The sequence below is a fragment of the Macaca fascicularis genome, chromosome 3, assembly GCF_037993035.2.
Source record: "Macaca fascicularis isolate 582-1 chromosome 3, T2T-MFA8v1.1".
Taxonomy (NCBI): Eukaryota; Metazoa; Chordata; class Mammalia; order Primates; family Cercopithecidae; genus Macaca; species Macaca fascicularis.
In genome coordinates this window covers 47,561,387-47,584,695 of record NC_088377.1, presented here as the reverse complement: position 1 = coordinate 47,584,695, position 23,309 = coordinate 47,561,387, and the positions used below count along the sequence as shown (strand labels likewise).

Below are 23,309 nucleotides of genomic sequence, written 5' to 3'. Positions count from 1 at the left end.
GAAGGAGTAGAATAAATAACAAAACAAACAAGAGGCACATAGAGGAGGAAGTGGCTCTGAAGCTGGATTCCTCTGTGCTGTGGGCATCTCCCTCTGCCGACAGGCCCTGACAGCTGCTAACCTGGAACAAACATCCCAGTTGGACACTCACGCTGTTTAGAAACAGGATGACTCTGGGGTCAGCACGTATTTGTCACTGGCTTCCACGATGTCGAAAGTTAATGTTGCCTTAAGAATATAATCCATTCTTCTCCTGCAAATACCTCAGAACTGCCCATTGTCCACAGAATGACCAGGCCATGGCCTGTGCCACAAAAAAGCCCTGGCATCAGTTCCCACGAGAGGCCATGCACTCTGTCAACAGAGGCTGATCAGAAACAGGGATCCATGCCTCTGCCTGCAGAGCTGGAGGCTGCACCTGACCCTGCAGCCTGGAACACCTTGGGCCCTGCCGTGCCCTGGGCCACAGAGGACACCATGGGCTCAACCTTCCTCAACCACACTAAGTCCTCCAGGAGCCCGGAGAACTGGAATGAGTCCCTGGGAGACTCGGGGCAAGGTCGCAGCATCCACCTCTGTGGTCTCTCCTCCTTGGGACCTACAGAAAGGACCACGGGGCACCCGGGGAGAGGCCGGAACAGCTGCTCCTGGGTGCTCCACACAACCCTCCAAAAATCTCCTCACCCAAAGCCCATGCCTGCCCTGCCTCCCACCAAGGGCAAAAACGTGCAGGTGAATGAGGGGCCTCTGCACCTCCGAGGGGCTGCAGGCCAGGGCCACCCAAGACTCCTGTGGGCACTATGCTCCTGGCTTAGGCAACCGAAACAGCTGGGCCCCACGCACTCCAGAGTCTGTCGCTTTTTGTATTTTAGAAAACAGCACACATGCCGCACATCGCCTAATGCCCCCAGCAGCAGACCGGGTGAACAGCAACATGAAGTGGATGAATGAAGACTGTAAACAGCCTCCCATCACCTCAGACCAGGTGTGGCTGCCAAGTGAGACTGCCAGAAACTTACTTCAAAATTCTAATTTCAGAGCTTCTTTGTAAGTACAGTAGAGGACAAGGGGCTTTTCCAAGGTCGAGGATTGACCCGTGTCCGGTCATAACAAACCGTTCACGACAAGTGTCCTCTCACCAAGGTCAAGAGCTGTCTCATTTCTACCATCTCACGAGTCTAATAGTTACTTTAAATGACAGAGGTGGCCCCCAACAAATGCCCGCTCATCTTCTAAGCACCCCTGTCTCCAGGCACCGCCACACGCAGGAGGGCTGCAAGTGGCAGCTTGGCCCCCGCCCAGCCCCGCTGCTACCTGGTGGCTGGCTTGGGTTCCCCGCGCCTGCACCGTAGCCAGCCGGTCGTAGTAACGGGAGATGGGGTTGTCATGCTCGATGCCCTTCTTGGCGCAGCGCTGCTTGTAGATCTCCACAAGGGAAAGTGAAGAGGGGTTGTCCTCCACGAGGCGCATCTGCGGGGAAACCGCCACAACCCGGGGCACTGGGGAGAGGGGAAAAAAACAGGGCAGGCTGAGGGTGACCGCAGGCCAGTGCTTGGCTCCACTGGGAGCAGAGCTGACCCAGCTGTGTGCCTTGGGGGCTGGCTGGAAGAACCCGGTGGTCCATTTACCCAACAGATGGCACGAGGCTCTGACGGCACGAGCTGATCGTCACCCTGTGTCCACAAACAGAAATGCTTTAGAAGGCAATCTTAAAAAGACATCTTGGCTGGACACAGTGGCTCACGCCTGTAATCCCAGCACTTTGGGAGGCCGAGGTGGGCGGATCACGAGGTCAGGAGATGGAGACCATCCTGGCCAACGTGGTGAAACCCCATCTCTACTAAAAATACAAAAATTAGCCAGGCGTGGTGGCAGGTGCCTGTAATCCCAGCTACTCAGGAGGCTGAGGCAGGAGAATGGCCTGAACCAGGGAGTCAGAGGTTGTAGTGAGCCGAGATCGTGCCACAGCACTACAGCCTGGTGACAGAGCGAGACTCCATCTCAAAGGAAAAAAAAAAAACAAAAAACAAAAAGACATCTTAAAAAACAAAATATAAAGGATAGCCTATAGTCCCAGCTACTCAGGAGGCTGAGATGGGAGAATCACTTGAGCCAGGAGTTGGGGGCTGCAGGTGACAGAGCAGGACCCTGTCTAAAAAATAAGAATAAACATGGCTGGCCGTGGTGGCTCACGCCTGTAATCCCAGCACTTTGGGAGGCCAAGGCAGGTGGATCACATGAGGTCAGGAGTTTGAGACCAGCCTGGCCAACATGGCAAAACCCCATCTCTACTAAAAACACGAAAATTAGCCAGGCATGGTGGCGCACACCTGTAGTCCCAGCTACTCAGAAGGCTGAGGCGGGAGAATTGCCTGAACCCAGGAGGCGGAGGTGGCAGTGAACTGAGACTGCGCCATTGTACTCCAGCCTGGGTGACAGAGTGAGACTCCGTTTCAAAAAAAAAAAAAAAAAAGAATAAGCAGACTCTGCCCAATGTTCGCTCTCAGAGGTTTTCCTTAATCAGAGTCTATGGGAAGAGTCCAGCCTTCCTGCTCTGAGACAGCTGCTGTCTAATGACGCAAACTTGCCTTTCAGCACCTAGGATGGCTGTGCCCCATCTTTGGAGAAGAAGGAAAATCATCTTCTGTGTTCTGTCCACATAAGGAAAGCATCCAGCATCAACCTGATCATCCATTGCCATTAATGTGTAAATCCCTGTCCACACATGGCGACCAGCACTCTGTTCCCAATCGCCATTAGTGTGTGAATCCCTGTCCACACATGGCGACCAGCACTGTTCCCAATCGCCATTAATGTGTGAATCCCTGTCCACACATGGCGACCGGCACTGTTCCCAATCGCCATTAGTGTGTGAATCCCTGTCCACACATGGCGACCAGCACTCTGTTCCCAATCACCACTCGCTATCTGCGATGCAGTTAATCTACGACCCGCCCGACAGGATGCTAAACTGCACTGAAACCACTCTGGTCTGAGCTAGCTGGAGGTGGCAGGAGCGCTGGGCGACCACTCCAGAGCCTGCCTTCCCAGTGACGACACCTTGGGGAGCAGCACTGGACTTGCGTGCGCAGTTTCTCCTCCAAAAGTGGGATAATACTACCTACCCCACAGGGTTGTTTGTGGATTAAATGAGATAATACTTTATGAAGATACTAGGTTCAGGGAATAGTCAGATATCTTGTTGCAATAAGGTTGGAGGGAGCTGAGAGGTTTCCAGAAGATGGCAGATTCAGCCTGCCCAGAGAGGGAACCAGTGGCGCTGTGTCCCAGCCACCGTAACCCCTGACGTGGAGTCAGGGGCGCGTGAGGTGCACACGGATGATTCTGACTTCTGTGAACCAAGTGGCTGATTCTAACGTCAGTTAAGCCACAGCTGATGGCTTGCTGTCTTGGCGTTTACCCATAAAGAAATCCCCAAATGACTCCAGGACACACATTAGGATCGCCATTCCATGCCAACCAAGCGTTTGGAAGCAGATAAATCAATAACCCACAGCTGGGATCAACACTACAGGTCATGTTATATACACGTTAAAACACAGTTTTTCTGTGATGCATTTTGAGCTTTCTGTAGGCTTATTTTAAAAATCTTCTTATTTTGAGATACAAAACTTAAGCATCAGAGATTTCAGGTCAGAAGGGGCTGATCACAGCTTAGGTGGCAAAAGAAAGTTCCACACAGGACTAGGTAACGTGCACTGCGGCGGGCTCCCGACTACAGGGACTGCACGCTAAAAAGTTATAAAGTGGCTCTCTTCTCTGGATCACAGCACAAGCGTCTCATCTATGTGCCCGTACAATCGGGCCACTCATGGTAACTCAGTGACAAAGACTTCCTCAGAGGTTGCTTCTTATCAGCTATTTGTGCTCCCTGGCAATTTCTGTGGCCTTAACAGGGCAGCTAGACTTTCCCGAGTCCTGTGTTTCACCCAGGAAGGAAACTCAGGGAGGGCCCAGAGTGCAGCGTGTGAAGCAGCTCGAGGTGCGCTGGAAACCTGACGCGAGGTGCTGCCCCGCTGGCACCCAGGCTCAGCTGGGCCGGGTTCCCCAGGCTCCAGGGAGAAGCGAAACTGGCAGCACGCACTGGCAGGCGCCGGCTCCCCAAGGGCCCGCTCTGTAGAGTGCAAAAGGCCTTAGAACAGGGGTGCCCAATCTTTTGGCTTCCCTGGGCCACATCGGAAGAATTGTCTTGGGCTACACATAAAATACACTGACACTAACGACAGGTGATGAGCTAAAAAAGATTTAAAAAAAAGCAAAAGAAATCTCATAATGTTCTAAGAAAGTTGACGAATTTGTGTTGAACCACATTCAAAGGCATCCTGGGCCGCATGGAGCCCGCAGATTGGACAAGCTTGCCTTAGACGAAAGGTGGACACAGCTCTCATCTCTCAGTGAGAGGCCTGAAGGCCCAGAGCTGCTCCTCTTCTTGAGGCCTTCCCTGGTCAGCACAGACTAGAACATTCTCTGCTGACACAGCCGGACCCCTCAAAGGCTAACTTGAGTTGCCTGCGCACCCCGCAAGGCGTGGCTCTCACCCCCACCCGTGAGGCTGCCTGTGCGCCCCGCGAGGCGTGGCTCTCACCCCCACCTGTGAAAAACAAGTGCCTCTTGGTGGTCTCTTTTCTCTTCTCCAAACAGGGGTTCAGCAGACGCAGCAGCTGCAACACACGCTCCTCTCGCCGTGACTCCGTGAGGCAGGCGTCGTTCATGACGAGGTACGGGTAGATCTTGCCGTTGTGTCCCCGGATGTACAGCCGCCGGGCTGCGGTGTTGTGCTTCTGCACAATCTCTACCCGGGGCATAAACCTGCCAGAGCGAGAAGCCATGAGGACGCGCCCTGCATCTCTACCAGTCCTGGTCTTGAGAAGCAGCTAGGGATGTCCGAACTGTCACAGGAAAACGGACTGTGTAGGCCAGCAGTCGTTTATCAATTTATTTGTACTCTGCCTCACCCTGACGCGGTGGAAATGAGCCAAATATTTTCAATTCAGCAGCCCCGGACAGAAGTCAAGGACGAGGGACAGCTGGCCAGGACAGGAGCCAGCTTTGGAGGAAAGGGCAGCTAAACTCTGGACGTATGGAAAAGCAGAGCTGTGTCTGGTTCAGAAATAAAGACGAAACACACTTTTTGTTAAGAGAAACCTCTTTAAAGCCCTTTCTGCGTTTCAAATGAGATGCAGCACGCTCTAGGAAATGCTACGATCGTCTGATTCTGCCTGAATACTGTGCTTCGAGGATTTACAAAAGACTGGGACACACACTGTTTTGTCAAGTTCTATGGTGACTCAGAAGGTCTGCTGAATGCAAACCCAGACTGCACTCAGGACAGCTAACCGGTCAGTGTGGGCAGAACTCCTAAAGTGCCTGACCACTTACATTCTAGAATCATCTTAGGTTCTCCCATGTCAGGGAATCTGAGTCCAAAATTCCACACAGGGTCCACCCTGGAGCTCCTGTGGGGCTCCATGCCCACGGACGCCGTGGGTGAGTTCCACCCACCAGGCTGGCCCACTCACCGCGCAATCTTGATGTAATAATGTGTTGGCTTTGGCATCAGAAACTCCCCGGGAATTTCCACTTCAGCTGTCTGTGCTGAGAAATTGCTCAAGAACCGGCACTTTTCCTCTATGAGGAAGAATTTGGGGAGTTGCTTGGTCTTGGCCTCCAAGATTTTGATCCACTTTTTCAACTTAGAAATAAGATTATGAAGCTTCATGGATCCTGGAACGCTGAAGTCAAAATCTTCAAAATAAAACATGATTAAAAACATTTTTAGTCATCTGGGCCAGTTCTAATTCACTGCAAAAAACAAAAACCAAAAACAAACAAAAAGAGCTCAAGCCCCTTCCAGCTACGAATTACACGTTTTGTTTGTTTTGAAACGAAGTTTCACTCTTGTTGCCCTGGCTGGAGTGCAGTGGCGTGATCTTGGCTCACTGCAACCTCCACCTCCCGGGTTTTAGTGATTCTCCTGCCTCAGCCTCCCAAGTAGCTGGGATTACAGGCACCCGCCACCACGCTTGGCTAATTTTTTTTTTTTTTTTTGTATTTTTAGTAGAGACAGGGTTTCACCATGTTGGCCAGGCTGGTCTTGAACTCCCAACCTCAGATGATCCGCCCACCTTGGCCTCCCAAAGTGCTGGGATCACAGGCGTGAGCCACTACGCCCGGCCAAATTACACGTTTTATACATAGTGTGGAGCAAAACATTTTATATTCCTTGCTCCCCAAGAGGCTGACAGAACAAGAGAAGCCCTGTCCGAGACCTCCCACCACGTGGAGAGGAAGAGGAAGAGAGGGACCTGAAACCCCATCCCCAACCCCACAGGCCCTTTCGGGAATAATGCCGTGGAGGCAATGTCTACCTCCGTGTGTGAGGCTGGGGCCCTGGGAGACACAGGAGCCTGAGGGCGTCCTGTGAATCCCAACAACCAGGAGCCCGTGTCACCAGGGCCTGAAGACCAGCATCCAACAGCAACCGCGCCTCTGAGCATAAGTGTCACACGGAGCCCTAAGATCTCGTGTCAAAGCTGATAATGTAATCAAAGTGAGCCTGAGGCAGCAGAAAGGGCCACCCAGGAGACAGATTCTAAATGAGCCCCGAGAGGGCAAGATACCAAAATGGCAAAAGCCAAAAACATTTTTCACTGAAGCATTCAAAAATCCCTGGTTAATACATTTCTCAAAAATGTCTTTCTGTAAAAAAACCTCGACTTCCTCCCAGATGAGCACCAGTGCTGGAACGAGCCTCACCACCCTAACTCACCAGGGCGACCAGAGGTGAGGACGAACCCAACCGCTTCTGTAGCAAAGCAGGGGCCCTGGGGGAGCCACGAGGAGGCGCCGTCCCCAGGCTGCCTCAGGCCTGGCGTCCTGAGCCCAGATGGAACGCTGGCTGAGCCGTGGCGGCAGACATACCAGCTTAGAGCTTGGAGCACACCGCTGAACCTCTCAGGGCCTCACTTTTCTAACCCATGGTAGACGAACAGGAATAATTTAACACCTACCCCGTAAGGATGAAATTAAACAAGGCAGTGCACATGAGGCGCCTGGCATAACACCCAGCTGTTCGAGTGGCCTGACCATCCCTGCCCATGCATGATAACACCCAGCTATACGAGTGGCCTATTCCTGCCCATGTCTGAACTTGGCTGTTCACAGATGTCATCAGTTTCAGGAAAGCCAAAGTATTTTGTGTGTGTTTTTTTTCACAGCACTTGTCTGGTTTCCCTTTCATTTTAAGCTCTGGCACCTCCCTCCTCTGTATTCCTCACAGCGCCACGACTCCACACGGGCAGGTGCTGGAGAAGCCGCTGTGCACCAAGGTGAGATCTCCCAGCAGAGCTGCGAGGGACAGAGGCCACCGCCAAAGGACGCAGGCCACCTCACTGTTTGTTCCCTCTCCACGCTGGACCAAGAAGGTGCCGCCAAGCTCATGCCTGATCTCTTTTTAACTTTTATTTTGAAATTCCTAGAGATTCACAGCAGGATGCAAACAAATTATACAGAAAGTCCCATGTACTCCTAACCCCATTCCTCCCACACCAGCGTCCTATGCAAGCCAGTGCGATGCCAACATCAAAAAGCGACATTGGCACAATCCAAAGAGCTGACTCAGACTTTACCAGTTACATGTGCACATGTGCGTGTGCACGTGTGTATGCGTGCGCACACCTCTGGTCATGTCATTGTGTCGCCTCGCAGAGCCATCAGCACAATCAGTTGTGAGCTGCACCATCAGCACAGGATGCCCTTGGTTTCCCTTCACAGCCACTCCCGCCTCTCCCCTGCATCCTGAACACCTGGCCAGCACCAATCCCTTTTCCATCTCCACTGTGGTATTTCACAAACGTTTCACAAATAAGAATCCTGCAGTACACATCCTTTCCAAGTTGGCTTTTTGCACTCAGCATGATTTCTTGGAGGTTCACCCACATTACAGCGTATCAGTAATGAACTCCTCACTGCCGAGGACGGGTGTTTCTAACGTATTCAATACCTTCTGAAAGGGCACCTGCATGGTTTCCAGTTTTGAGCTATTACAAATACAATAACAAAGGCTCTGAATATTTGTGTGCCCGTTCCCACACGAATGAAGTCTTCATTTCTGTGGGATACATGGAGTGTGCCATTTCTGAGCTTCCTTCCACCTCTTCACAGACATGTGGCTGGTAGCCCCCACACACAGCTCTGCTACAGAATCGGACTGCACTCCATCAACAGAACACAGATGAAGCAAGAGAGAAACAGCCTCCCCTGTGAACAGGAGAGCGGAAGGCGGACACACTCTGGCTTTGTGAGTCTGAGACCTGCTGCACTTTGAGATGAGTCAGGAGCCTCATGCTGACTTTTTCCAGTTTTGGTTTTGTGATTTTTTTTTTTTTTTTTTAACATCAAAAGCCAGAAGATCTATCCCATTTCTGGTTCTCTACTTTTTAAATAATGTGGACATTTTAAGATAAAAGCATGCTGAATACCACCATTTCTTTTAAGTAAAATATGATTTCTGTAAACCTTTCATCTTGGACTCTTTCGTTCCCAGAGAAGGGTGAAAGACCACACATCACGCACGTTTCGCGACAAGCCTGAGGAGATGAAAGCGCTTCACGTGAAAGACGGGGAGGACCGGGCTCGCCCTTTACTTTTCAAAGAGCACCTCCCTCAGCTGTGGGTTCACCTGAGGCAAGCCCAACCCACACATCACGAATGGGGAGCCAGGCCCCCAGACTGCCCCCCGCCGCCCCCGCTCCAGCGACTGCAGGGCACACGCCACACTTCAGCCGCAAGCAGCCTTGATGCAACCCTAGTCATGGCTGTGGCTGTCGAGGGTCCTTTCCGATTAAGGAGATAAAGATTTTCTTCTATGTGACTTAATATTAACTTTAACTGTGTCATCTAAGACACAATGAATCTTTAGAAGATTCTTTAAATATCACAAATGTGAACCACTTATTCTATGATTTAACCCATCAATGAAGAAAGAACATGGTAAAGATCATTACAAAAGCGCTAAGCAGGGCACCGCAGGGCGGCTGGAAGGTATGGTAGGGACCACGCTCTGGACACGTGAGGTGGAGAAGGGGGCTGGGCCAGGACTGTTCAGTGGGCTTCGGTCCCCCAAACTCGAGACAGGGTGGCCCCAGCCCAGCCTGGCCAGGACCATTCAAGGCGTTGATGAGGAAGGGAAAGGTGTGGGCCCTGCTCCTTCAGGACACCCCAGGCTGGCCCATGGCTCACAGGCCCACACAGCGCCCTCTGATCCCAGTGCTGGGCAGAGAGCTGGGCTGGGGCCTGCCCCACTTGCTGGTCAGTTGCCCAAGAGATGCCAGGTGGCGAGTGCTGGAGACGGCAGCAGTGGCATGCTGAACACAGACCAGGGCTGGCCCCAAGGCTGGAGTGCATACGGTGTGGCCTGGAAGAATGAAAAGGAGTTTCCCAGACTGGAGGGAAACACTGTGGAGGAGGGGCTTCCCTCACTGGGGTAGCAGTTTCCCATTTGCCCCAAATGGCAGGATTTCCATAGTATACGTAGTATGAGTTCCACATCTTGGCCTGTTATCCAGCTTTGGCAGTCTCATCTCCACCACCTGGAGAATAAATGGGATCTGCATGACCTCCACTCTAAACTGAAATACATGGTCGGGCAGTGGCTCACGCCTGTAATCCCAGCACTTTGGGTGGTCAAAGTGGGTGGATCATTTGAGATCAGGAGTTCGAAACCAGACTGGCCAACATGGTGAAACCCCAATCTCTACTAAAAATACAAAAATTAGCCAGGTGTGGTGGCACGTGCACCTGTAATCCCAGCTACTCGGGAGGCTGAGGCAGGAGAATCGCTTGAACCTGGGAGGCAGAGGTGGCAGTGAGCCGAGATCGCGCCACTGTACTCCAGCCTGGGCGACAGAGCAAAACTCCATCTTAAAATAAATAAATAAACTGAAATACACACTGCGGTGCTGATATCCTTTTTAAAAAATTGTTATTAACAATTCCTCATAAAATTAAACGTTGTCAGAAGACTGAGAAGCTCAGGAGGTGAACTGTTGGCCCCGGCGAGTATTGATGATGGAGATAAATTTGGAAAAGCAGAACCTGTCCACGGTGGAAAATCAGGATCGCTCTGGATTTGCCACAGAACTTCAAGATATTTGAGTGGCAATTCAGATGAGTGCCTCCAGAATAGTGGCTTTGAATATACCATTTGCTTTCTCCCTCCACTTGCGCTGAACTCTGAACTGCCACCAGATTAGCCAGCCTCCTTCCCATCTTCGTTCACACTTAGTGGCAAATTGCTGTCACCAACTCAGCTCTCTGCTCTATGCAAGCACTAGACAACCTATGGGAAGAACACAGTGGCAGCAGGATCCTGTCTGCCCGGATGCAGTTTCTTAAGCAAGAGGCCCTGGTGCACCTGAACATTGTCTCTCCTTCTGAGCTCAAGATGGGTTCTCAGGAAAAAGTGCCGAGGACAGCTCAAGCCTCTCCTATCACAGAGCTAGATTTTGGAGGAGCTGCTGGATCTCATGTAGACCCAGAGGAAATTGCGGATGAGAGAGCTGTGCAGGATGTGGAATCACTGTCAAGTCTGGTCCAGGAAACCTTGGACTTTGATCAAGCTCAGCAGATAAAATGCTTTAATAGTAGATTGTTCCTGCACGATGCCTGTTTCTGTGAGAAGCTAGGCAGTGAATGCATGTACTTCTTGCAGTGAGCCCTGTGTACTGCAAAGCCTGTCTGAAGGACTGCTTTGAAATCCAGATCAGAGATGGCCACGTTCAACGCCTCAACTGCTCAGAACCAAAGTGCCCTCCGGTGGCCACTCCTGGCCAGGTCAAAGAGCCAGTGGAAGTACTTATCTGCTCGTCATGGCTGCCTTCTCCTCCTGTCCACCTTGGAGCTGGAGGCAGATGTGGTGTGCTGCCCCCACCCATGGGGGCCTGCAGGGCGTGGCTGTACCATGGGCATCTGCTCCAGCTGCAACTTTGCCTTCTGTACCTTGTGCAGACTGACCTACCACGCAGCCTCTCCATGTAAGGTGATCGCAGAGAAATTAATAGACTTACAAAACGAATGCCTGCAAGCATATGAGGCCAAGACAAGATTTAAGAGGTAAGGTGAGAGGGTGATTCAGAAGGCACTGGAAGAGATGAAAAGTAAGGAGTGGCTAGAAGAGGACTCAAAGAGATGCCCATGCTGTGGAGTGCCCATAGAGAAGCGAGGTAGATGCCATGTACTGGCTGCAGGCACTATTTCTGTTGGGTCCGCATGGGTTCTCTCTCTAGCAGCCCCTTACAAACATTTCGCCAACCCTACTTCACCGTGTTGTAACCGGCTGTTTCATGCTTGGATGTGAATGGAGATAATCTTTTGTCAAGTACACAAAGTAACCTTGCAGGATATTTACGGTACTATTCATTCACTCTTCCTGTGTAGAAGAGATGGGAGAACATGGCTTATATTTTCATCTGGTGAAGGTACATTCATACATTTTTTTTAAATGTAAGTTGAGAAAAAAATTCTAAGCCAAAGGTTCGGAAAATGAAACTACAGAATATTAAATATTATAATGTGCCCAAAGTTCTGAAAAGTTAACAATTAAATATTTATTTTCTTCCCCAAGCTTTAGGTAAGGAGAAGAGGGGTCACGAGTTAAACTTAGAGCCCTTCTGTCTCCGGGAAGCACCCGTAAGACACTGTGTTGGAGCTCCCTCAGTACTACTGCCTACAACTGGGGTGGGTAGAAAAGCCTTATGGAAATTATACTGAGAGCCTGATTTACTTCATGCTACTCACATTCCTTCCAGCCTAGGTTGCTGCCAAGTCAGTCCTCTTTGGAGGGAGCCATTTACTCCGTAACCGACTGGAAGGTCCAGTGTCATTTTGATCTACTGCTTTTCAGAATAGAAACTTACAATAATTAAAAAAAATTTTTTTTAATACCACAGACACTGTGGGTCACTTGATATTTATTAGTGGTGTATGTGGTCCACTGGTTTCAGATCAAATCTAGAATTTAGTGATACTGACTCAGGAAGAATTGAAGTTCGATTCCATTTTCCCGGGCACTAGAGCCTAGACTTATGGTGACTTGTCTTTGCTATGTTTGTTCCACATTCTTTCTTTACCTTCTGCGTATGGGGACAATTTTAATATTAATTCCAGCAACACATGATTTTATTTCCTCTGCTGGACTAGGAGAAAGCCTAATATATTTCCAAGCTGAATGTTCCTGAATTATCTGCATTTTGAGCCTGTCTATACCACTGTAGTTCCACTCTTAACTTTCTGAACTCTTTTTTTTTTTTTTTTGAAGATCTTCTCTAACAAGCTATGGGAATTTGGCTTCCTACCCTAATTTTTTTTTCTTTTTTGCAACAGCAGTGTTTTGGGTGATAATTTTGGACTGATACCTACTCCTTTTTCTGGATTTTGTTGCCTTTTTGAAAAACTGTCTTTCCTTATAGTTAGGTGAGTGGCTTGGTAGTAAAGTAAGATTCTTTGGAAAAGAGGACAGAAAAACTGAACCACAGCTTGAGAATATATTCTTTTTTGAGGTAGAGTCTCACTCTGTTGCCCAGGTTGGAGTGCAGCGGCGTGATTTTGGCTCACGGCAACCTCCGTCTCCCAGGTTCAACGGATCCTCCCACCTAAGCCTTCTGAGTAGCTGGGATTACAGGCGTACACCACCATGACAGGCTCATTTTTGTATTTTTAGTAGAGATGGGGTTTTGCCATGTTGGCCAGGCTGGTCTTGAACTCCTGACTTCAAGTGATCCACCCGCCTTGGCTTCCGAAAGTGCTGGGATTACAGACGTGAGCCACCATGCCCACCAAGAACACACTCTTTTCTCGTACTTTGTCATTGAAAATTGAGGAATCACTTCTAACTCTTTTAGGTATGTGTCCAAAAAGTCAGCAAAGACTGTATTTCTGGACTGTCAAAGAGGATGCTTAATCTTAAAAATAAAATTTAAAATCATCTTAAAATTAGAACAGAGTTGCTGCTATTTATTCTGTCACCAAGGCAACTAATCACATTCTTAAATTGTTCAGCATATAACATATTAAAAGAGGAAAAAGGTCACAGAATAGCATCTCTTCTTTTTACCTGGGCTAGTGACTGAGCTTAGGTTTGAAGGCCCATATTTTGTTTTAACCAGATAGTTTCACGGACTTCCATTCAGGACACTTTGTATAAAAACTGAAGTTAAAGAATAAGTTGAAGATAAGAAATGAATATTAAAATGATTTGTTCTACAATTTTAAAAACGCAGTAATTAAGCTTTTAAATGTGAATGATTCAGTGTTTCTTTCACCTCTGGGAAACTGTACCAGACAAACCTTGTTTTCACACAACAACCACTCATGTGCTGACACTCAAGAGGTGAAGGCTTGGGGAGTTACTCAGGCAGCCGAAGCCACATCCTGGGACCAGGGGCTCTCAGTGAGAGCCTGGCAAGGGAGGCTGCCATGCGCTTCTCTGCTGGGGCGCCCGCAGGTCAGTGGGATGGAGGCTGAATGAGGAGTGAGAAGCAACGTGTTCCAGACAGCACGAGAAGCAGCTGTGCCTGTGTGCACGGCGGTGGACGCAGGTGTGTACAATGGGATGCAGGTACGCAGATGTGATGTGGGTGTGTAGATGGGACACAGTGCGTATGCGGGGACACGCGTGTGTAAATGGGATGAGGGTAAGTAGATGGGACGTTGGTGTGTAGATGAGACATGAGGATGAGGGGATGCAGGTGAGTGGATGGGGTGTGTGGACTGGACGGGGGTGTGTAAATGGGACGGGGGTGCGAGGACGGGACGGGGGTGTGAGGACGGGATGGGGGTGCGAGGATGGGACGGGGTGTGAGGATGGGACGCGGGTGTGTAGATGGGACAGGGGTGCGTATGATGGGACACGTGTTGTGTAAATGGGATGTAGGTGTGTATGATGGGACAAGGTAAGTAGATGGGATGCAGATGTGTAGATGGGACACAGCAGTGATGGGATGCAGGTGATAGGATACAGGTGAGTGGATGGAGTGCATGGACGGGACGTGGGTGCGTAAATGGGACATGTGTGTGTGATGGAATGGGAGTGCTTGGATGGGACAAGGGCACAAGGATGGAACGCGGGTGTATAGATGGGGGGCGGGGGTACTGTGGGGTGAGGATCCCTATTTGACAGAGGAAGAAACCTGGGCTGAAGGAAACTGGACTCCTTTCCCTCACATCACAACATAAGAGGCAGAGCCGGGAGTTAAGCTGTGAGTCTAGGAAAACGCATTAACCTGAACTACAGACAAGCACTGAAAATACATCTCCCTATCACGATGCCCAGAATCCACAGTGAGCTTGCACTTAGCTCATCACCGCAGGCCCTGCCCCTATAAATCCTACTGGTTCACCCGGCGCCATCTCCTACCAGCTCACCCAGACCAGGTCTTCCATGGGCCCACCGGACCCTGTCTCCCACCAGCCCACCAGACGCTGTCTCCCACTGGCTCACTAGCACCGTCTCCCACCATCCCACCTGGTGCCATCTCCTAGCGGCTCACCTGACCCCATCTCTCACCGGCTCACCAGCACCGTCTCGCACAGGCTCACCAGGACTCTGTCTCCTACTGGCTCACACTAACACTGTCTCCCACCACCCCACCCTACACTGATTCCCACCAAACCAAGTGAAGGAAGGGTCTCAGGAAGGCAGGACGGCAGAAGGGCAGTGTGGCCTGAAACTTTCTACCCTGTCTTGGATCCTGGCAGCTCCTGCTCCAAACCTTGACTCCTCGTTAGGGAGAAAAACACGTGGTCACAGCTATGCACTCTGAAGTCTGCACCGTAAACAGAGTGTAACCAGTGTGCCCCGTGCAGTGATCAGAAAACCAACAATCTAATCAGCTTCGACACTAAAGCCGGAGGAAATCAGCGTGCACAATTCTCCCTACGGAAGGGAAGGAAAATCGAGACTTACCCGTCGTGAACTGGCCTTTCAGCTTCTGAAAGACAGGGTCTTGTGCAGTGGCCTGCGCCCGCCTGGCCAGAGACTCGGAGGCTGCGCTGGAGAACATGGTCGAGACGTTGGACACATTCTCCAGGCCCACCCCAAACGTGCTCACCAACTTCTTGACAAAATTGAGAGTGTGGGGGGTGATTTTAGCATCGGACACCGCTCCGCTTTTCTCAAACGCCACGGAGTAACATTTCGCCAGGCCCTGTTGGAGCTGCCTGAGAACCTGGTAGAAAAGAGCCAGAGACAACTGACAAACACAGCCCTCCACTCCAGAACCAGCAGCCAAAAGCGCCTGTTGAGTGCGGCCCTCCCAGCCCAGGGTCATCTCCGCACCGCCCAGCAGGACCCACACACAGCAGCCATGAAATCGGCATGTGCAAGAAACGGGACACCTGTGCGTGCTGCATGGGAGCAGGCACTTTTCACCTTGGGGAGTAAGGGCCTTGAGCATTAAAAAAGCAAAAACGGAAAAGCCCCACTTTTTCGGATCATACACCCATCTGCAATTAGCCACAAAACCCCTGTATTTTCAGGCAGCTGTACCGTTCCCACTGTGTGCCTGTGTGCACGCATGAGACTTCCCAGCAGTAAGGTGCTGCCCCGGGGCTCAACCAGGCAAGCATCCGGGCAGTGAGGCGTAGACTATTTTGTCATCAGCGGAAGCCAATGTTATTAAGGAAGTGGTCTGACTGCTGAAAAGACCCCACATACCTACAATTTCCCATCTCTGGAAATTATAATCCTGTTACTCACGCCACTACTTCTGCTCACACCCGGTTTACAGTGGCACTCAGGTCAATGAGCTCAGAGAAGTGAGCACAGCCAGCATTTTAACAGCAAGAAGCAGCTTCCTCAATTCCACCCTCTTTTATGTCTTCTGCTTCGAATCTTTAAGGCTGTATTAGTGTGTGGAGATAGCTATTTGCCTGGTCCATGGTTAAGTTCAACAACAAATATATAAAAGGACCGGCAGCTAAACCTCAAGGGAAGAGAACCACAGAAGCATACAGAATGCCACGTCCCCTCTACAAGAAGCCATCATGTGCAAGATCAGAGCCAAATACCTCTTCATGCCAATTTTCTCTGAACCAGACCATCTGATCGACGATGCCTTCCAGGGAAGACAGAAGGGTGGGGTGGAGCTCTCGCTGCATGTGCATGATTCGGCTGCAGCGCCACATGGGTGCTGTTGCTCTTATGGGCCCTGGATCTGATGCAGAATGGGACTGGTTACCCACTGAACTTGGCTGCTGCTGTCCAGAATCTGAGAGCAACACACACAACGCCAGTGTCAGCGCAAAACCGACAGACGCCAGGGCTCGGAGCGCTGCAGGACCCATGGGCCAAAGGAGCGCTGGTTCCTGCCGGCGTGTGAATCCTCACAAGACCGCTTCCCCGGGGACCGCGTGGGAGAAGGCCTTGGTTATAGGCGCAGGTGCGCTGAGGGACGCGGGGAGGGACAGCGCAGTTGTCTACAACGTGGCTTCAATCCGTTCCATTAAATAAACCCATGTATGTGTTTCAAAGGACGCAGCTGTGACAACACGCCACCTGGTGAGTCCAGGTGAGGGCGCACAACGGTTCCCTGAGCACTCCTTTTAATGTTTCTGTTAGGTCTGATCATCGTAAACGTAAATGTTTAGGAAACTATCTCACAGTATGTTACACGTTCCTTGCTACTATAAACTCAGAGATCTAAAAGTAGTTAATAGGAAACTGGTTTGGAAAGCCAAGCCAATTGCAAAATACTGCTTTTGAAAAATATGGTCATTTTTCCCTGTGAGATACACTGCAGAGCCCTTAATGACAATTTTTTTTCTGAATTTACCTCTCTACACTTAGTCTTAAAACTAAAAAACCTTAATTTCCAAATGACCAAGACATGAAGCCACCTAGGGAGACTGACTCTCCAGAGGTTAGAGCTGAAAAGTGCCATGCAGCCCTCATCCACCGCCTCTCGCCAACCAAGCACGGTCCATGGCCCTTAGGAGATTCAGCACTGAAAACAAGGGGCAGTGAACAGTCCTCTTGTTAAAGTACCGTGGTTGGAGGGTACCTGAAGCCATCAAATCAGTTGTTGCTTTGCATACAAGGGCTATTCAATATGGATTAAAAGTCTTACACTGTGAGTGAGATTTCACCAACATCTGGTAAGATTGACTTCAACGCTGATTCTTCTCACAGCTGGAGATACTCCTCATAACTTACACACACACACACACACACACACACACACACACACACGGCACCTGGAGATACTCCTCATAACTTACACACACACACACACACACACACACACACACACACACACACACACACACACACACGGCACCTGGCATCTGTGCTGTGTATCGGGATGCACTTACTACTAAGGAGGAAGGTAAACTTTACAATTTTCTGAAGCTGAAAATTTCACACATTTTCTCTACCTATAGATCAAATCACTGGGATAAATGAACGCCTGTTACATCCTGGCAAAAGAGAGACTACTCAGATCAGGCTTTGCTTCCTGCCTTACAGTGCTGCCCACTGAGGAGAGACTGGCCATGGCTAGGAGTGAGCTGCAGGGCAGGGGGTGGCCGCAGTGGTCTGTCTGGATGTGGGGCACCCCCTGGAATAAGCCCTTCCTGGCCTGGCCTGCCGGCCCCACCCGAGACGTACCGCTCTTGTAGCGTTCCCGCTGTTCTATTTTCAAGGTCAGGTATAGGGTCCGGATGGGAAAGTAGACTGCTTGGGGATACACGCGTCCAACCTGCTCAGAGACAAGACATCATAAATAGTGCTGCTCTCCACTGAGCTCTGGATAATTTGTACTGAAAACAACCAATGTCAAGTCAGAAACAGGTGTCTGATCTGCCTTTGGAACAAGAAAGCAAATACTACAGCACTGATCTGACGCACAAGGCCAGGTTCAACATCAGGCAAAATGTTTACTTCACTTTAAAAGAGCCAAGACACATCAACACATGCATTTCATCAACTCCACCCAGGAACTGTGACAGGGAAACCACGCTTTCCTTCCAGGCACTAAATCAGAGGGAGGCAAAACACACGTGTCCCCAGATCTCACTGAAGCAAATAAAAAAACATACAAATACCAGCTAATCTTTCTGCCAGGCACAATTCACTGTGGATTGTGAACTAATTCCATTATCAAATAACTTTATTCTGCATAACTGCAGCTGGGAGGAGATGGAGGGATGTCCGTTTCAGTTAAGAAACTCCCGTTTTATTGAACTGGACTTTTGTGGCTGACAGGATAGTACCATGTCACTTGGATCCTTCAGAATGTGCCCATGAAATGAAGGAAGGAATAACATCTAAGCTGTCACAGGCACAGGCAGCTGCTCTTGAACCTGAGATGTTCCACGAGTGATGAGACCAAGTAGGTCGGATCTGCACCCTGAGGGTAAGCACTACACAGAATGCCGGGACTCAAAAACACAGCTGCTTCCTCAACGAAAACCAGGGCATTGTTCAGGTCCCACACAGCACAGGTGGTGCTTGCAGGAAGGAGCCAGAAGAATGGGTGGGCAGAGCACGGGCCCAGTTCCTTCTTAAAGACCTTCGCAGACTCCTGTGGCACTTCATGATTTTACAAAAGCAAGCACGAAGGCGCTGTGTCCCAAACCTTACTGCGGCCACGCTTATGCCATTTCTGGTCCTCCTTCTATGCCTGGATCGTTTCACGGTAGAGGGACATCCTGGAACCATTCTCGAGAGATGGTTACGAGAGCCTTTCCAGAGGGCCCTGGCCTGTCCGCTTCCCCAGCCCCGCCCCACTGCCCTAGAAAACCATGGGTTCCTTATGACGCAGTTCAACTGTCAAAAGGACGACAGCCACAATCACGGGAATGTTTTAGTTTAAGGGCAGCTCTGAAGAGCTCCCAGCACATGACAAAAAAATCAGAGGAAAACTACCCATCAGATTCAGGGCTTGCTGTCATTCTCAGGGTATCCACTGGCAATTGTACATTATAGTACAAGTTTATTTTACTTGCATTATATATGGGAAAATATTTAAGAAATTACAATTTGAACACTGAACTGCTTTATCAGCTATTTCATTTCAACTGATATATTCTTTAATAACTTTTAATTATGCTTTATATTAAGTAATATCTAGATGATTACATCTTTCCAGCTCTTTAACTTATTTTTAATACTTTGAGCACTCAAATTTACTTTCTGGGAAAAAACAGAACGCAAAATGGAGACACAACGTTTTGTGCACGTGAACAAGGCCACTCTGCTCTTCCCACCTGGCTAATGAGATTCAAGAGCAGCTTTCCCTCCGAGCCGACCAGGCAGGTGAGCAGCTGTGGGATCCAGGCCAGCCACTGGATGGGTGGCACACCAATGCAGTACTTGTCGACGGCATCTGCCAAAGTGTTTTTGTCATCATCAAAACTCAAAAGCCACAGCACCTGAGACAGAAGGAGAAATTCTAGAGTTGAATGACAATTCTGAAGCCCTCAAGCAAGAGACTTTTTCCCCAACATTACAACACTGTAAAGAGCGGCTTTACTGGCCATGTAAAAAAAATATCTGTAAGAGGGCCAACATTATTGCTAAACTTAACATAAATCTTACAGTATATATAACCTATAATTTAAATACAGATTTTCTCTTTAGTTTTTTTGTTTTGTTATTGAGACAGTCTTGCTTTGTCACCCAGGCTAGAGTGCCGTGGTGCAATTTTGGCTCACTGCAACCTCCACCTCCCGGGTTCAAGCGATTCTCCTGCCTCAGCCTCCCCAGTAGCTGGGATTACAGGTGCATACCCACCACGCCTGGCTAACTTTTGTATTTTTAGTAGAGATAGGGTTTTGTCATGTTGGCCAGGCTGGTCTCGAACTCCTGACATCAAGTGATCCACCCACCTCGGCCTCCCAAAGTGCTGGGATTACAGGCGTGAGCCACCGTGCCCACCCTTTTAATGACAATTACTCACTGATCTAATCCACTGGCTAGCAGTGAACAGTGACTAAGCGTAAGACAGCAATAGGCAGATGCCTGGGGCCTGCCCACCCATTAACTCACACTCATGATCTCATCCAAACACAATGAACTTTTGGTAAAACTCTCAGATGCTCATCACCCTGGCATCAGGGAGGCCACAGGCTGGCAGCCAGGTGTCCATGGATGACAGAAACAATTACATCTGGGTGTAAGCAATCAGGAGTCAGGCACTGAGGCAGCGCATGTAGCTGTCTCTGTAATCGGCTTTAACCGCCATGTGCTGGTGTACATTTCAAATTTTTACGTTAAATCAAGGAATTCTAAAAAATCCAAACCTTTAATGAACAAAATAGGAAAGGGAACAATTTATTCTTGGGTTTCCTGCTGGAATTAATTCTGGGTTTTATCTGTCTGCTTCTTGGGGGAAGACAGGAAGCCACATGAAGGAGGAACCTGAATGTCAAGTGCAGTGAGCACGTGGGCGACACCCACGGGGCTGCTGCGGGGGGAACCATGCAGAGAGAAACCCATAACCACCCCAGCATGCCGGCTCTCTGGCTGTGCTGACAGCGGCCCTGCAGGGGAGGGATGACAACCTAATGGGCGTCCAGGAGGGAAGCTCTAGCTCCACATCCCCTCCTCAGCCCTCTGTTCCGTGTGAGCTCCCACAGGCAGTGCTAGACTCGGGCTCTAGGCGGGGCTTTGCCACTTGGAAGTTCTGGGGCCCTAAGAGTGTCCAGGCCTCAGTTTTCTCAGCTTTAAAACAGACTGTGAAAGACGCTTCAAAGAATAATGAGGATTAAGAGTTAAGGCATGAAGGCCGGGCGCGGTGGCTCAAGCCTGTAATCCCAGCACTTTGGGAGGCCGAGACGGGTGGATCACGAGGTCAGGAAATCGAGACCGTCCTGGCTAACACGGTGAAACCCCGTCTCTACTAAAAAAAATACAAAAAACTAGCCGGGCGCGGTGGCGGCGCCTGTAGTCCCAGCTACCCGGGAGGCTGAGGCAGGAGAATGGCGTGAACCCGGGAGGCGGAGCTTGCAGTGAGCCGAGATCCGGCCACTGCACTCCAGCCCGGGCGACAGAGCGAGACTCTGTCTCAAAAAAAAATAAAATAAAATAAAATAAAAATAAAAATAAAAATAAAAATAAAAAGAGTTAAGGCATGAAATCATGCCTCACACCTGGCATGGATAAGTGAATTGTAGCTAAATTTCGGTCCATATCTGAAGGCGACCAATGACCTCTGGTCAAAGCTCATTTTTTCGGTCTCACCTTGGCTAAGTACTTCCTCGATTTGCTCTCGTTTTGATGCCGGCAGGCGTGCAGGTAGCAGGTGATGGCAGACACGCCCAGGTGCAGCTGCCGCTCCTTCACGAAGATGTTCTCCAGGTAGTCGCCCCACATGGCCCAGGCTTTCACCAGCACATCGTGCATCTGCACGGCTGCAGAGAAGGCTTTGTTTGCCTCCTCGGACCTGTCAGGAGACAGAAAACCGAAATGCATATGGTTTTCAATTGAAGCGAGCTTCACGTAACCTGAAATTGACCAGTATAAAATGAACACTGCAGGGCACTTGGTCCATTCGAAACGTTGTGCAACCGCCCCATAAACGGTCACTCTGAGCCCCTCCCACTCCAGCCCCTGGGAACCTGCAGTCTGCCTTCTGTCTCTGTGGACTGACCGGTTCTGCACATTTCATATAAACTGAATCATACATCATGTGATCTTTTGAATCTGGCATAGTGTTTTCGAGGTTTATTCATGTTGAAGCCTGTGTCAGTACTTCATTCTCTTTAACAAGTGAATGACATTCCATTGTATATATACACCATAAACATTTTGTTTATCTGTTCATTCGTGTTGTTTCCACATCTTGGTTACTGCAAATAGTCCTGCTACAAACATTCCCAAACAGGTATCTGTTTGTTTCAACACTTCTGGGTGTACACCAGGGAGTGGAAATGCTGGTCACGTGGGAACTCTATGCTTACTTTTTGTGGAACCATCAAACTGTTTCCACGGCAGTTACACCGCTTCACTATGACACCAGCAATGTACCAGACATAGCAAGGGAACTTCAGACCCATGTGCTTTATGATACAGATGCAAACATCCTCAACAAAAATGAGCAACCCAACTCCAGCAGTGGATCAAAAGGATTATCTGTCATGACCAAGTGGGATCTATCCCAGCAATAAGGGTGGTTCAACATGGGAAACAGAAAAGTCAGTATAAATAAAACCAATCAATGTGATATATGACATTAAAAGAATGAAGGAAAAAAAACCACAATCATCTCAGAGGACAGAGAAAAAGCCATTTGAAAAAAATCCAACATCCTCTCACGATAAAAATACCCAGCAAACTTAGAACAGAAGGGAAATTCCTCAAGCTTATAAAAGACATCTACAAAACACCCACAGCTAACATCATACTCAAGGCTGAAAGACTGAATGGCTTTCCCCAAGAGCAAGAAAAAGACAAGGATCTTGTCTTTTTAATTCAGCACTGTACTTAAGGTTCTAGTCAGGGCAATTGGGAAGAAAAAGAAATAAAATGCATCTTTACTGGAATAGAAGATGTAAGTCCATCTCTACCTGCAGTTGACAGGATCTTATATACAGAAAAGAAGAATCCCCAAAAAGCTATTAGAGCAAATAAACTCAGCAAGGTTGAGAAATCTAAGATTGATATACAAAACCCTGGTATTTCCAAATGTTAGCAATGAGCAATGTGAAAATGAAGCAAACGGCTCCATTCACGTGACAATATTGAGGGATAAATTTAACATAAGTGCAAGACTTGTACACTAAAATCTATAAAACATTGTTGAATTAAACTAAAGAAGACCTAAACTAGTGGAAAGACATCTTGTGTTTACACACTGGAAAACTTGCTTAAGTTGGCAAAATACTCACAAACTGATCTACAGAGTCAATGCAATCTCTATCGTAATTCCAACTGTTTTGGCAGAAATACATGAAAATAACCTAAAATTCATATGGAAATATAAGAGACTCTATATAGATCAATGGAATAGAAGTGAGAGTCCAGAAATAAGCCCACAAAAAATGGTCAACTGATTTTTGTTTTTCGGGTTTTGGAAATGGGGGTCTCCACTATATTGTCCAAGCTGGTCTCCAACTCCTGGGCTCAAATGATCCTCCCACCGCAGCTTCCCAAAGTGCTAGGATTACAGGTGTGAGCCACTGGGCCTGGCCTCAACTGATTTTTGACAAGGGTGTCAAGACCATTCAATGGAGAAAGACTAGACTTTTCAGCAAATGGTGCTGGGACAACAGTATATCCACATGCAGCATAA

At 49.1% G+C, this 23,309-nt stretch overlaps 1 protein-coding gene and 1 pseudogene across 20 annotated transcripts in view; one reads left to right on the top strand and one right to left on the bottom strand.

Moving 5' to 3' along the window:
- Positions 1-23,309, bottom strand: part of TRRAP (transformation/transcription domain associated protein) — a 136,347-nt gene that overhangs the window by 3,345 nt on the left and 109,693 nt on the right. For 16 of the 20 annotated variants that reach the window (XM_005549119.5, XM_005549115.5, XM_015447087.4 and 13 more), the window contains 8 exons: positions 21,260-21,461; positions 19,285-19,449; positions 17,684-17,774; positions 16,087-16,286; positions 14,984-15,245; positions 5,541-5,766; positions 4,613-4,830; positions 1,315-1,499 (listed from right to left, as the gene is read on the bottom strand). In XM_005549119.5, the coding sequence (XP_005549176.4) occupies positions 1,315-1,499; positions 4,613-4,830; positions 5,541-5,766; positions 14,984-15,245; positions 16,087-16,286; positions 17,684-17,774; positions 19,285-19,449; positions 21,260-21,461 (1,549 nt within the window). The remainder of the gene's footprint in view (positions 1-1,314; positions 1,500-4,612; positions 4,831-5,540; positions 5,767-14,983; positions 15,246-16,086; positions 16,287-17,683; positions 17,775-19,284; positions 19,450-21,259; positions 21,462-23,309) is intronic. The other 4 variants (XM_015447088.4, XM_074034444.1, XM_005549117.5 and 1 more) reach the window with 1 other exon arrangement.
- Positions 10,403-11,407, top strand: LOC102135150 (E3 ubiquitin-protein ligase RNF14 pseudogene; annotated as a pseudogene).